Source organism: Echiichthys vipera (genome assembly GCF_963691815.1).
Source record: "Echiichthys vipera genome assembly, chromosome: 9".
Classification (NCBI taxonomy): Eukaryota; Metazoa; Chordata; class Actinopteri; order Perciformes; family Trachinidae; genus Echiichthys; species Echiichthys vipera.
This window is the reverse complement of record NC_139834.1, coordinates 20320373-20335270: the sequence shown is the minus strand read 5'-3', so window position 1 is coordinate 20335270 and position 14898 is coordinate 20320373. Positions and strand designations below refer to the sequence as shown.

Sequence of the window (14898 nt, the reverse complement as noted above, 5' to 3'; positions counted from 1 at the left end):
CAGACAGCAGCCAGCAGCACTGAAGTGTGATGGATGTTTCCAAGAGTAAAGACTCCACAAACAGTGGCCTTAAAGACAACAAAGACGAGGAGAAAAACGACTTGTGTCCCGGTTTCAAAGACGCGGATGCTTTTGTTAAAGTGAGTGAGTTAACTGAGCTGGACGCACACTTCTTGCGTCCAGGCTAACAGTCAGGAGGGGGCAACGTGGATGTGCTTGTTGGCTACGAGCTGTAGTCACACTGAGAGTTAGGTGTTAGTAGGAAACATGCACAGCAATCTGTTGACACGTTTTATACTTAGTTTTATATTATATGTAATCGGTAATGGTCGACATTAAGACAGCTGAGTGTATTTGGTGTGCTAACGTTAACCAGATTAAAAATATGCCCCTCGAGGTAAATGTTTTCATGTACATTTCATGTTAGAGCTGCTAGTAAATTTGCATTTTACACTCATCTATTGAGTGTGTCCATTAATTGTTTCGACGCGTCTCAGATTGCTCACTTAAAGGTCCCACATTGTAAGTGACTTCCATGCTTTTCTTGATTATAAAGCAGGCAAGTTGAGCTTTTCAACGGAATTCCGTTGCTAGGCAACAGCCTTGGTCCTTGTTAACTTCCTGTCAGCTGATGCCATTCACATACACTGCGACGGGAAATAAATTTGGACTGTTTTGTAATGTTCATGTTTACATCTTTGAAAAGGTCCATATAAATACTGTGAAATTATCAAAACACTCAATCCACAGAGAAATGCACACAGCCTGTATTCAGAAACGGCATAAATGAGCTGTCAGGACTTCCTGTACAGTTGTGATGTCACAACTATACTACATAAAGGTAGTGCTGCTACAGTGCTTCTACAGTCATCCCCTGGCTGCAATGACGTAGACACAGATGCTGCGTTCCATAGTGGTTCAACATGTCCTCATTCACTTCCCCTCGGCACTTACCCTCGGGGGTATCCCCACTGCCATCTTTAGGGTCGAACAATGATGGTCACTCGAGGGGTGGATATCACCCCCAATGCATTGCAGTTATGCATTTGGTGGAAGAGTGTAGGTGGCAGTTTTCTATGAAATCTTATTATAAGTCTGTATTCATACATGTGTGGGCTGTACGCCTATTTAGAGCAAATATCATTGAAAGCTCATTGGTTTCTTCTCAACATTATCTGTAAACGCATAGGGAAAAAAATGTATTTAGCAATATATCATAGCAATCATAATTATGATAATCATGATACAGATCACAAACAGAAGTTTCTGAATCAAAGACAGATGCAACTGTTTTCAAAGTGCAGACGGTGCCGAAATATTGCAATCACTGTAGAAAACACCTTCATTTCATTGAAATAAGTCTAAAGGTATTTCTGATTATTAGTAAGAAGCAGTACAGCGCTCATTTCATTTCGTCCCTCGCTCCTCCCCCTGCCCAGTTTCCCACAGCTCGAAATGCCAAGGGCTGAGGGGAAGTGAAGGAGAGCATGTTGAACAACTAATAAAACGCAGCTAGAGAGTGCATCTTTAGAAGATCCAGAAACGCTGACCGATCAGAGCAGACTGGGCATTTCCAGAAAGGGCTTTTTAAGAGACAGTTGCTAAACTGGAGCATTTCAGACAGAGGGTGAGTACAGGTTTATTTAGACAGACAGTATGAGAAAACCAAATGTGTTTTTTGAACATTTAAGCATGTAAACATGTTCTAGTAGAAACCCAAAATACATTTATGAACCCTGAAAATCAGCATGATATGGGACCTTTAAGGCCAATTTAATATTAGGACTAAGATTAAAGCTATAAGATATGTAACTTAACTAGCTGAAGTGATAGCTGTTAAAAAAAGTGATAAAAAGCAAACAAATATCCAAATTTCAGATGCTGTCACCAGCAGAAAGTTTTTCTTGTTTTAAAAAGATAAGTAGCAAAGAACAAGTCATTTTCAAAAACGTCATTGATATTTTATCTCCTACTATCAGTTAAATATCAAGTAATGTTTTAAACACTGGATTCATATGTAGGAATAACCTTCTTTGTGGGACATTTGTGTGATATGAGACGCAATATAAATATTGCATTTCAGTGTTCCCCTTCCCTACATTTTTAATTTTACTACATTTAATTATATTAACTAATAGTTCAGGCCGTCTCTCCTCTGTAGTATGGATTGGGTGCTGTATTATCTGCCACCAAAGCTTCAGCCAGCTTACCTCAAACTGGAGACGAATATGATTTCTATCGAAGCTTCCCGGGCTTCCAGGAGTTCTGTGAAAGTCAAGGAGATACGCTCTTGCACTGGTAAGTATGTTGTTTCTTTTTACCTGTGACTCAGTCAGACGTGCACTATTTTTCCAATGTTCACTCGTCCTCTCTTTCACCTACTTCAAAGCCCATGCAGGTTAAAAATTCAAGACTTACTAATTCACGGGTGAAAGTTCACCTTTGTTGAATGTAGACGTGTGAATTTGCTCAGTTGGTCAAGAGAAACAGTAGCCTGGGAACAAGACGAATCTGTCCAGTTCCCTTTTTTATTCGCTCCGGCTAGTACGCCTGGCCCCTCTAACATTCAGACAGATTTCCAACAACTTGAGATCTGACATGCTACTCGCAACCATTTATTTCAAGTGTGTTGGGATTAAGACGATGAGTGTCATGCTTGAATGTAGTTACTGAGCGTAACTGGCATTCACTGTCTAACACCACTAACCAGGCTCATGAAACTCAGCGTTGCATGTTTCTCGTCTCAAATGTTTTTAGGAACACTGTTTAGCTGAAATGTATTTGTCAGATCAATGACATCACATCCCGTTTCAATGGTAAGTGCGAGCAATTTTGCTATATTGGAAGCAAGTCTGACTGAGGCTAAGTTATGCAAATAGAAGAGTAGGTTTGCTGAGTGTATCTGCCACTTTCTCAATAAGCCAAATCAATTGTTTTCACTGTGTCCCTGTGTCAGCATGAGTCAGATAATGCAACACCATGGCTGCAGATCTCGTATGAGAGACCGAGACAAGCTGACGGGGCTGGAAGAGAGGTTTGACTTGGTGGTGGACTCGAATGATGTCATCCTCGAAAAAGTGGTATGACTTGTAGCTTTTGGTGTTTGTAAAAAATGTCTTCCTGAAAAAGACTTTGCAAAACAAACCAAGCTCTTGCATCTGATTTCCAGGGGATTCTTCTTGATGAAGCTGACGGGGTGAACAGGAGCCAGCAGCCTGTCATGCCTGCAGGGTTTCAGCCTCCCAAGATTGTTGTTTCCAGCTGGAACCGCATGGTTGGCTAATTAACCTCTCAGCTCTTAACACTACAGATGCCAGTTTTTTTGGTTCACGTTCAAACTTAAACATTATGTGCCAGTCCAAGTAGAAGGTTTTTTTTTAACACTTGATGAATATTTATACCAGTGCTTCACACTCATTGATAAACGCTGCTTTTATTGATCAGGGTTCAGGCTCCGGCAGTCGTTCCGAGACATTCCGGTTGCTCCACGCCAAGAACGTTGCAAGGCCTCAGCTGAAATTCAAGGAAAAAGTTGACAACAGCAATACACCATTTATTCCAAAGATATTCATCAAGCCCAATGCAATAAAGCCTCTTCCTTCTTGTAAGATACTGTTCACTTTTGTTCTTTCCATCTGTTGTTGTTATTTTTTCTATTTGTAACATATGGGCTCTCTTGCTCTCCAATTGTAGATTTCACAAACAAACAAATTCGTAAAGAGAGACCTGAGGACCTTGATGTCCCGGCTGCCCTGGCTGACTTCATTCACCAGCAAAGAACTCAGGAACATGTAGAAGACATGTAAGACTTCTCTCTTTTGTAATAATACCATGTTGTCTTTGTCCATCTAAACGTGTGATTCCGATCTATGTAGGTTTGCACACCCATACCAGTATGAACTGGATCATTTTACAATACCAGAAAGTCTTCTGTCTAAGCCAGAACCACAGGTAAATTATATTGATTCCGTAATATGATCCTCTTATTGTTGGTTAAGCTGTTTCTAAATTGTCATTTTTTGTATTCTTTTTAGCTGTATAAACCAATGGATGAGACCAAATTCTCCTTCATTGAAACACTGGATGATCTGGTGGCTCTGAATGAGAAGCTTTGCAAATTGTCTGAGTTTGCAGTGGACCTTGAGGTACTGGATTAGAAAAAGTTCTTGCATGTACAGGGGGTGGGTACGATATCGTACATGTCAATATAATATAATGTGATAAGATACATCTAGGCCACAGATATTGCCTTTGTGAGGCTCATAATGCTGACATTTCGTGTCAGGGGGTATTGATTCAATTCTGTGGTTAATTTGATTACAAAGCCTGTTGGTTCTTATGTATAAGCATTTCTTTAACACGCTTTTCTCCGTCGCAGCACCACTCCTACAGGAGTTTTCTCGGCTTTACCTGCCTGATGCAGATCTCCACCAGAGAGGAAGACTTCATCATTGACCCAATTGAGCTCCGCAGCGAGTTGTACATCCTCAATGAGGCATTCACTGACCCAGCCATTGTCAAGGTAAGGAAACCGCTCCACAAATGATTTGTTCTGGTATCCTGATAGGGATGTAATAAGGGATGTAATAATAATTTAATATATATAATAATAATAATTTAACCTTAACAGACAATACAAATTTGACCAATTTAACAGTTAAAAGTTAAAAGTAATTTTAAAAAAAGTTTGCTGCATTGTCATCAGAAAATAGGCTATAGACTACAATATTTTTCTAAAATACAACTCACATGCAACCACAGTGCCTTTTTACGGCAGTACTATGATACTCTAGGGCCCAACGGGTTCAGGTAAGCTTGCTCGAAAATATCAAAGGTTCAGGTGGGCGGGCAAAAGCTGACAAAGCGGCAGGCAGAGGCGGTTAAACTGGGACTCAGTTGTCTGTAGGCATGGGAATACAGAACCGGTTCCAGTGGAGAACCAGTAACAAATTTGAATCTGAATCATATGCCTCTAAGCTTATCAATTCCTTTTATCCAGGCTATGTTTTTCTGATAGTTGCTCATTTGTCAGCAAGCAGGGTTTCTGCTGTCCTGATGCAGACATGTAGTGTGGGAGAACTTGGGTTACAATCTGATGACATAGCAACTCTGCTAGATGCATCTTGACAGATCCACAGAGCAACAATTGGTTTTAAATAAGCACATATTTTAACTTAAAAACTTGCTTTGTAATTCCATAAAGTTGCTGAAATCAATATGTGTGTATGTTACAGCTGTCACAATCCATTAGATCTTGCAGAGCTACAATGTTGACCATATGGACATACAGTAGGTGTGTGCATATGTTTTAGAATGCAGTGGACAGGTATGGCAGATTTTTCTGGTGCATTCCCTTTTGAGTTTTAGTTCCAATTAAGGGTTTTAGATAATTAAACTGAGGATATTTAAAGAGAACCTATCTGGTTGTCTGACCACATGCCATACTGTCTGTGTTGTAAAGCTATGTCAAGCTTTGTCATCACATTTCCAAATCTCAGCAATTAAAATGGTCTCATGGGGATTTAGTTTTTTTTTAAGCATGTGAAATTGAAGATGACTCAGACTACCTTATGATCTGGTTGCATCTAAACCACCCGGTAGCCTCAAGGTAAAAATTGGATAGTAACCTGGAGAGAATAATGTCTCCACCAGAGTAGTCATGTGAAGTTTGTAAAGATTTCATCTTGGAAACTTATTTTTTAGAGATTCCGCAGAGCCCCAAAGTTTTCAAACGTAAAGTTGTCGGTGTGTGGGAGCCACTGTGACTCACCCGCACTGTAGGATACCTGTGAGAAGTGGGTTGCATGGCCTTGAACGGCTGTTGTCTGAGAAATTATTCCAAATGGGAAAATATCACATTGTGTTTCCCCAGTTTCTAATACTTTTGGTTCAAATATATTCCGTATCTAACCTTTTTCTTTTTCTTTTTTACAAAATAAGTCAGCACCTCTCCGGAGGGTTTTCAGTTCAATGTGCTTTCTCTCCTGTTCTCAGGTATTTCATGGCGCTGACTCTGACATTGAGTGGCTCCAGAGGGACTTTGGCTTGTACGTCGTCAACCTTTTTGACACGCATCAGGCCAGCCGAGCTCTGAACCTGGCCAGACATTCCCTCGACCACCTGCTTAAACACTTCTGCAGTGTGGACTCTGAGAAACGCTACCAGCTGGCTGACTGGAGGATTCGGTATGGAGATGATGACCCATTCTGTGCTTCATTTATTGGTTATTGTTTAGCTTCCACTGAGTTTATTTTAATCTCCTAACAGGGTCATGTATTTCAGATTGTTTTTAATATTGCTCTTAAAAAAAAGATCATTATTGACTTGTAAAGCTTTTCCCATAACTTGTAGCCCCTTGCCAGATGAGATGGTGCAGTATGCCCGGACAGACACCCATTACCTCCTGTACATCTACGACTGCGTGAGGTCGCAGCTGTTGGACTTTAACCACGGGCAGCCTGGCCTGCTGCAGAGCGTGTGGAACAAAAGCAAAGACATTTCTCTGAAGGTGAGAACAGATCTCACTTTCTAAATATAACCAAACACTTCAAAATTCAGCTTCAATACTCATATTCCACGATTAGTTTCTTTTATTGGTGTCATATTTTTTAATTCCCACTATCTCCTGCATTTTCTAACGTTCCCATGCTTCACCATGTGCCTGCCTACCTTCCATACAGAAATATTTAAAGCCTATATACACAGAGGAGTCGTATTTGGAGCTGCAGAGAAAGCAGAAAAGGTCTTTTAACACCCAGCAGCTCACTGCCTTCAGACTGCTATTTGCCTGGAGGGACAAGCTGGCCAGGCAGGAAGATGAAAGCACCGGGTATGCTGTTTGGAAATGGATGGACTCACTGTTCCGGAACTCTGCAGGAGCCATTTTCCTATTTATAGTTTCTGCCCAGCCAGATATTGCAGCCCACATTAGTTTGTGATAATCTACCTTCTTTTAGAAGCATTCATTGCCTTTCAACATCTGTCTTTACATGTTTTGATAAAGTGTTATTTGTGTGTTAAGATTCACCCTGCCCACTCACATGATGACCAAGATATCTGAGGAGCTGCCAAAGTAAGTTCATTAGATTTCCCACTTGAATTTGGATTCATTTTCAGTAGTTTCTTACTAGTGCAGGTGAGTTTAGTGTTTGCTTTTTTCATGAGCTCCAGCACAGTATTTTGTCTTTATCCACTCAGAGAGCCCCAGGGCATCATTGCCTGCTGTAACCCTGTACCCCCGCTGGTGAGGCAGCAGGTCAATGAGCTCCATTTGTTAGTGCAACAAGCCAGAGAAATGCCTCTACTTAAGGTAAGAATAGATTGGCTGCAACAGTGGGACTGTTTTATTTGTTCTTTTCTTGTTTTATGCCTCCGCACTGGCGACATCAGTGGCCGGAGGCATTATGTTTTCTGGTTGTCCGTCCCATTCTCGAGAAGGTGATATCTGAGGAACTCGTTGAGGGATTTTCCTAAAACCTGGCACAAATGTCCACTTGGTCACTTTGACGTCACAAAATGCATTTTTGGCCATAACTCAATAATTCCTACGCTTATTATCACAGCAGTTTACACAAATGCCTGATAGGATAAAATGATGAAGTGATGACGTTTTTTATCCACAAGGTCAAAGGTCAACTTCAATGTGACAAAATAATGCTTCTGTCCCAGGAACAGAAGTGCAGAAATTTGGTCAGGCACTGAATTGGTGATACACTTAAACTGTAGTGATACATCGGTTGTATAGATCTTCTGTGCCGCCGGGTTGAGGATGTGTGTCCATCCACCATCCAAAAAAAATAGACTTAATACCTTTTTATTATCTATTATGTAAGTCTGGACAGTTTTAATGTAAAGGCATTGCATGCAACTTGACTGTTTGAAGGCGGCATACAGCCATAATGTGATAATTCCAGTGTTGGGGTAATGGCAATGTTTGCCTCGTTAACTTCTTTTGTCAATGAAGGTGCTCAAATCAATTTAACATTGCAATTTCTTTCTACACTTTACACAGGCTGAGATTGCAGCTCAGAAGAAGAAAGGACTCACACCCATAAAAAAGGTTGATTAAAAACTGATTAAACCAGATCCAATTTTTTAGTTTTTGCATTTACTGTTTTGGAAAAAAAAACAGGACTGGGATGAAATAAATGTAATTTTGCTTAATTTTCTAGCCAGAGGTCACATTGTTTGGTCCTCATGACACATCCAGGGTCTCTGAGAGCGATTTGCACCACTGGTCTTCTGATGGTAAGCTCATACTCATAGATGTTGTGCATTATCCTCAGGATTTAATATTTTAGCCCATTAGGCCTCAAGCAAATGTATTTATTTTCAGAACTGCCCGTCAAACAAGGGACGCTCTTCTCAGAGGATGAGCCCAAAATGGATGTTGATGCACAGAAAACAAGTGGTCTCGTGGCAAAAGCTCAAATCACACAGTTTGAGGTAGAGATCCATTTTAAGTTTACTTTATTCAGCGGGTCAATGTGTATGCAGCTGTGATACCTAGTGTGAGAACTCTGTGTTGCTTTTTGAAGGAGCTGGAAATGCAGAATGACCATGAGTCCCTCTCTGTGGCTCAGATGAAAGCCAGGCGTATCAAAGAGTCTTTTGAAAACCCTTTCAGAATGGTAAGAGAGGACCAGCGACTAACCCTAGCCCTCACTATTGTTTGCATTTTATTTAACTACACACATTCTACGATCTTCCTTGTGATTTCAGTATTTGCCCTCCAGTGATGTGCACATCAGCAAGAATGCCAAGTTCGACCCATCTTCGAAAATATTCGAGGTAATCATAGAGCTCCATACATTCATCCACACCCAGACTTATTTGTGTTGTCCTCTACGGTTGTCAGAATTTGAAACCTTGATATAGTCTATACTCTGTACCTCTTTGACACCATAGCAAAAAGAGAAAAATTCCTAGGCACAGAAGCTAGGATATATACAGTATATATATACGGTATATAAATACGTATATACATAGGTATATGCAGTATATGAATAACCTGCACGGTCTGAATAAAGTTATTTGCCGAGCTTCCTGCCGTTCACCGTCGCTCCGTTTCACTTGCGCTGCTCATGCTGCGTTCCAGTGCCATGGGTCCAAAGTTTCGAACCTCCAACTAGAAGTACACTGGAAGCCTGTCAAGGTGGAACCTCCTACTCGCGAATTCAGGGTAGACACTCCCATTTTAAATTCTTAAAAATTAATATGATGAGAGGCGCCACAACACCAGCTAATATAAATAGCAGTGCAGGCAGAGAGAGCACCATCCTCCTTGCAGACCGGTGCAGAGATGCAACAACAAAAACAATGTTTACGATGGTAGGTTGAGAGAGAGGGAGCGCAGCCGGGGGCGCAGACATGCCGAGACTTTTCACTGCAAACATGTCTGAGGGCAACACTTTACTCCTGAAAACACAAGCTGGTTTTCACTCTGCACTTTGCCTAGTGGGAGGTCCGAAACTTAGGACTTCTCATGGCACTGGAACTTAGCATTTCTCTCTCACAGCAAGTGTTGGGGGAGGATGGAGCAACAGAGGTCAGGCAGGGAGAAGAGGGTGAGACTTTTGAGGGAAGTGGAGTTGTTCATGTTCAAAAGTGCTGTGAGACATGCCAGAAAGGTAATAATTGCTTTAATAGTAATTAACATTAATATTAGCATTCTTCAATGTTTTCCCTACCTTGTAGACCTACACATTCGTTGTCATTATTTATTCAAAGTTGATTCGACTCGTTTCCCAGCACAAGTTGCCATACTAACTGAGCTTGTTGAATTTACTTTATACAATCTAATCAACTGAAAATGAGTCAGACTAACTAAGACAACCTTGGCCTGTCTGAAACCCGCTTTATGGAACAGGCCTCAGTAAATTTTCTTCCCAAATGTTTCATCTTTGTAGCCTTAGGTTGAAAATCTCATTGTACATCTGTCTTTTTTTTTTATAGATTATGTACGTTTAATGTTGTCACGTGTGCAATTAACAGAGATTGTATCATTTTAAACGCAGTATTGAAAGGTTATTGATGGTTTTGACAACCTTATTGTCTTAAAGGACCGGCGTGTAGGATTTTAGGGGCGATCTATTGGCAGAATTGGCAGTTCTCCTACATGCTTGGCACACAGGAGAAGTTTCAGTTTGTTGCAATAAGCAACCTTACCGCTAGATGCCACTAAATCCTACACACAGAACCTTTACCTACATGTTTGAGTGTTCACAGCTGCACTGTACCATCTCACATTTACAGATTAGCAAAAGATGGAAACTGCAGAGTATTGAGCAGCAACAGAAGGAGTTGGAGGGCAAGAGGGAGGCCAATAGGAAAGCCAAGGAAGAAGCAAAGGAGCACTCAAAGAAAGCTGCAGGTAAGGGGATCGATTCTTCCTCCAAATTTACACTTTTTAAAGTAACATCTCTCATTGTATGTTAATGTTGATTTCCGCAGAGGAAAGAAATAAGACTAAGCAGAGCTATCAGGAGTCTCTCCAGAACGTTGCCACTGTTCGCCAGCAAGCACTGGTGAGTCATTTGCTCTCTTGTCCTTAGATTTCCATTATTCTTCTGGTTCCCTGCCGGATGGTCCCAACTCCCACTAGGGGTCACCAAAGCTTCACAGGGAGTTGTGAGGCCTTCTAGATTTTAAGAGGTGTACGACAACTTTTTTAAAGGAGCACTGTGTAGATTTTTCTACCATCTTGTGGAAAAATTGTATATTCCATTCAAACAAATAGTGCTCTCTAGCGCCTCGCTTTTTCAACCGTACGTTGCAACCTGGTTGAACGGTAGGCGCTATGCGCAAGAAGCTATTTTTGCTTTTTTGGCGGTGATTATTCCTTCTCCTGTGGCATGGCATAAATATCATCCTGCATTATGAACAAAAGTGCAGTGCAGGCTTTCAAATTTGCCGGGGCAGTGATAAGCGTGTCTCTCTGAGCTCCTCTAGTCTTCCACAATCACGCTGGCTCTCAGCGAAAACGTGTTTAGCCTTACATAGTTGTACAACATAGTGCTTTATGTCCCTCTCAGCCGTTCATAGTTTTTTAAAGACCAGAAGGACATGGAAGCCTCCACAATTCAGATAAGAAATGATTCGCTCAGATGGATAAGTCAGATCATTGTACACCAATGAGGACTCATTTATGAATGAAGACATTGATTTGAGGTAATAAATTACACCACACAGGCCAATCCCTCAGCTTAGCAGTACATTCATTATTGTATTATTGTGTATTATTATTTAAGATATAAACTTTAAAAAATCTCACAGGGTAAGTGCAGAAGTGAAGACCTGAACATAAGCTTTTTTCACAGAGCCTTCCCTCTCTTAACTCTAAACACCCTCCTGCATAACTATGCAGTAAAAACAACTAACGAGCCAATAAAACAAATAGACAAGCATGAAAAAGACAAAAACACAAAAAAGAATCCTATGTATGTATGATTTTTTTTAAATGAAATAAAAAAAACATAATACAGAGGTTTGTATTAAAAAATGAACAGAAAAACTAATCTCTGCTAGAATATTCACAGAAAACAATCCACCCAAAATTCACCTAAATTGCTTGTTTTACACAAATTGTGTTGGTCCATGAGTTTGTTCTCATTTTTGAGGCGTCTTTTGTTTATTTCTATGATTTCAACACATATTTGTAGTTCACAATGTAGCACTATCAGGGAAAAATAGGGTGCATCCCTTCTGGGTTTTAATGTGTTAGAGACGCAGGACACGTACCTAGAAACATCACTGTTATACACTGAATATAATACGAAATATCATGTCACTAAGTCGTGGGGTCGTCAGTTTACTTAATGATGGAAAAGGATATCCTTAAAATAAAAGTTTGGGAACCACTGCCGCTATGTCAATTCTGATAGGCGTTACACTTTGTCAACTTCACTGTTGATGTCCCTGTTGGGAAGGTACATATTCATGAAAAACACATGTTATATTCACCCAGGAGGCAGGCACAGCATATTAAAGATAGCACTATAATGGGCAATTTAACCCTCTACAGTGCCCCCCATTTTCTGAAGATATGGCTAGCATTTCTGCACATAAATATGGTGACTCACAAGCGAGTTAACCACTGCTGCCAGTCTGCAGCACCGGGATGTCAGTGGCCTTTTAATATTTGTATCTGTCACATGATGTGCCTGGGGAAGAAGAACGCACAGCGTGGGATCGCGTCATTAGAGACATGTCCTAACACTTTCAAATGCTTTTTTTCTCTCCTGGGGAGCAACAGTAGCTACTTTCTGCCCAAAAGCCCACTTGTTAGCTCCGTGTGTCTGGGGTATTGCTTGACACCCTCCCTCTCGGTCATTTTGATGCGCTCTTGCCACCATATGGTGTTTCCTCTCTGTTTTAGATGCTCAGTTAGTCAAAAGTCTCAGTACCTCATCTTCTATCAAGGGTGCTGGAGAACAGACAGAATCGCCTTTGACCCTACTGGTGGCACCACTTCCCCTCTGCCTTTCACCATGTGAGCTTTGAGCCATCAGTCGCTACCGCACAGTGCACACAGTAATGGTGTACTACAGGAATCTATTATGTGATGATGGCTGGAGAGAAAAGTTTGAGCTAAAACGGTGGCTTCAAAAAGCATTGGCACCACTTGGTCTGGCGGCATGCGTTTTAGTCAGAACTGTTGGCAGCAGCACTTGAAAGTAACGCTCGTCAACCTGCCAACTGCAGGCAAATATTGGCTCTGCCAGCTTACTGTCAGTTTCAGTTGGCACTTTGGCAGGAACGTTTTCTTGTCTAATTTAAATATGAAAGAAAGGTTTCCAAAGCTTCTACTGCACTGATATTCTCACTGATATTGTGAAGTGTGTGTGTGCTTTGATTGGGCTCCTACATCACTGGTTTTCTCTTTTGCCTGCGTCCTGTTCACACTTGCACATCACAAGAATACGTAATTTGTCAATTATTTAGCAGATTAATATTTTTGATTTGAACAACTGATGGGGAAAAAACATTAACTTTTCAAACTCATAAATAAGGATGATAAACACTATTGTTTGAAGAAAATGTGTTTTGTCGCTAATTCTCTGTTTAAAGCCTCAGTCATTAACACATGTTGCTGTGATTGTAGATCTATGATTTGAAGCCGTTTTGACTTACTTGAGGAAAACCTTTCCTTTGTGATTAAATAACATGCTATGCTGGATTGTGCATAAAAATGGAAGCAGGGTCTTTGTTTAAACATAGGTAAAGATAAATGGTAGATGGTAGATACTGGCTGAATAATTGTAGAACTCAACATTTGAACTTAACTTAGTACAGACAGTTGATGCCAAACGGTGATCATTGTTGGATTCAGTCAACAGAGACGTAACAACTTAATCCTGCAGAGCTTGAAGCAAAGTGAAAAATTCAACCTTTGATGGCAGCAATGGCTGTTTTTTCAACTTCGGACTGTTTCAGCATGAATGAGTCAATATAATGTTGTCTTGAGTAGGTCATTGCAGTAGAATTATTTTATTCAGAGGGTCATACTGTATGAAAATGCTGTATGAGGTAAAAAGTAATGTATTTCATCTGCCATGTATGCAGCAAAGGAAAATATGTTTAGCAAATGATGTCAACAATCTCTTTATAATTCCCTTTAAATCATTAAATATTCCCTTTTTTATGCAATTTAGCGGTGCATCATAAATAGATAAACCCCAGAATAATAAAATACCAAAAGTAAAAAGAGAGAGAGCTGTTAGATGACAAAAAAGCTGCACCCGCATCAAACACTGCTCATTATCTTTTTTGTCATCAAAATAGGCCCATTTTAAAAATACATTCATGAAAATGTTTATTCTATGTATTTCACGAAATATAATGGTGCTGACTAATTTCATTAGGAATCTGCAAAAGGCAGCGGAAAGAAAAGAGAGAGGGTCGCCAGTGAGGCTGGAGAGTCGACCCCCAAACCGAGCAAGAAGCTGATGAAATCTGCAGAGAAGGTCGGGAAGAGAGAGCCGCCTCCGGAAGACAACTTCAAACCCTTTGACTACAGTCAGTCAGACCTCAAAGTCTTTGCTGGTATGCATACGTCAAAAAACAACCATCACATCACTATTTACTTTCTTTCATTCATTCATCTTCAACCGCGTGTCCCTGTCGGGGTCGCGGGGTACTGGAGCCGATCCCAGCTGACATTGGGCGTGAGGCGGGGTACACCCTGGACAGGACGCCAGTCTATCACAAGACACATAGAGATGAACAGAGACAGACAACCATTCAGACCTACGGGCAATTTCAGAGTCATCAATTAACACATGCATGTCTTTTGGATTGTGGGAGGAACCCGGAGAAAACCCACAGTTAACTGTTGTGCATTCTAAAAAGGGAATTCATCTCAATGCACCCCCTTTTTTCACAGGTACCAAATCAAAGGACAACACACAGTTCGATCCGAACCGGCAAGCCCATGATTTTAAGAGAAAGGTATTTGGTCGTTAATATTTTTTTTTTAATTTAACAATATGTATTTAGTGAGTGTGTGTGATGAATTTAAATATTTTATTCAACAGAAAACTCCTAAGGGACAAAAATCCAATTTTGCAGCTGGAAACCGAAGTATGTCTTACATGGCTGGAAAATCTGATAGGTAAACACGGTCAATATACAGTAGTTTATTTGCCCTGGCAAATTCAAACATCCCAGTATGTTAACCGTTCTGTCTTTTGCTTCTCTACAGAGGATTCCGGCACAACTGGCCCAAAAGATAAACTCTCGCTGAAGCTGTTTTCTGTTCTATTTTAAAAGTTGTTTTTTTTTTCATCCTGCAGAAACAATGTTCCCATGTGTTTTCCTTCATGCAAGTCAAATTCAGTGTAACATGTATTATCTTCCATCTGTGGAACAGTTTACCCTGTATATATGTGGAAGCACAGA

The 14898-nt window shown here is 40.6% G+C and overlaps 1 protein-coding gene across 1 annotated transcript; it reads left to right on the top strand.

Annotated features, from left to right (window-relative positions):
* Positions 1–14898, top strand: exosc10 (exosome component 10). The gene is made up of 25 exons (XM_083920160.1): positions 1–140; positions 2162–2298; positions 2957–3080; positions 3170–3274; positions 3445–3604; positions 3694–3802; positions 3876–3951; positions 4035–4145; positions 4379–4522; positions 5995–6185; positions 6352–6508; positions 6681–6829; positions 7022–7072; positions 7198–7309; positions 8012–8059; positions 8172–8247; positions 8336–8445; positions 8538–8630; positions 8722–8790; positions 10255–10372; positions 10453–10526; positions 13863–14043; positions 14384–14448; positions 14535–14611; positions 14702–14898. Exons 1-25 carry the CDS (start codon positions 30–32, stop codon positions 14730–14732), a joined length of 2679 nt encoding a protein of 892 aa, XP_083776286.1. The 5' UTR covers positions 1–29; the 3' UTR covers positions 14733–14898.

What these genes read in the sequence shown, in the direction of transcription:
- exosc10 (XM_083920160.1), top strand. Translation starts at nt 30, where the DNA reads ATGGATGTTTCCAAGAGTAAAGACTCCACAAACAGTGGCCTTAAAGAC. An exon ending in AGTTTGCAGTGGACCTTGAG is followed by an intron (nt 4,146 to 4,378) that starts GTACTGGATTAG and finishes TCTCCGTCGCAG; the next exon opens with CACCACTCCTACAGGAGTTT. An exon ending in CATCTTCGAAAATATTCGAG is followed by an intron (nt 8,791 to 10,254) that starts GTAATCATAGAG and finishes TCACATTTACAG; the next exon opens with ATTAGCAAAAGATGGAAACT.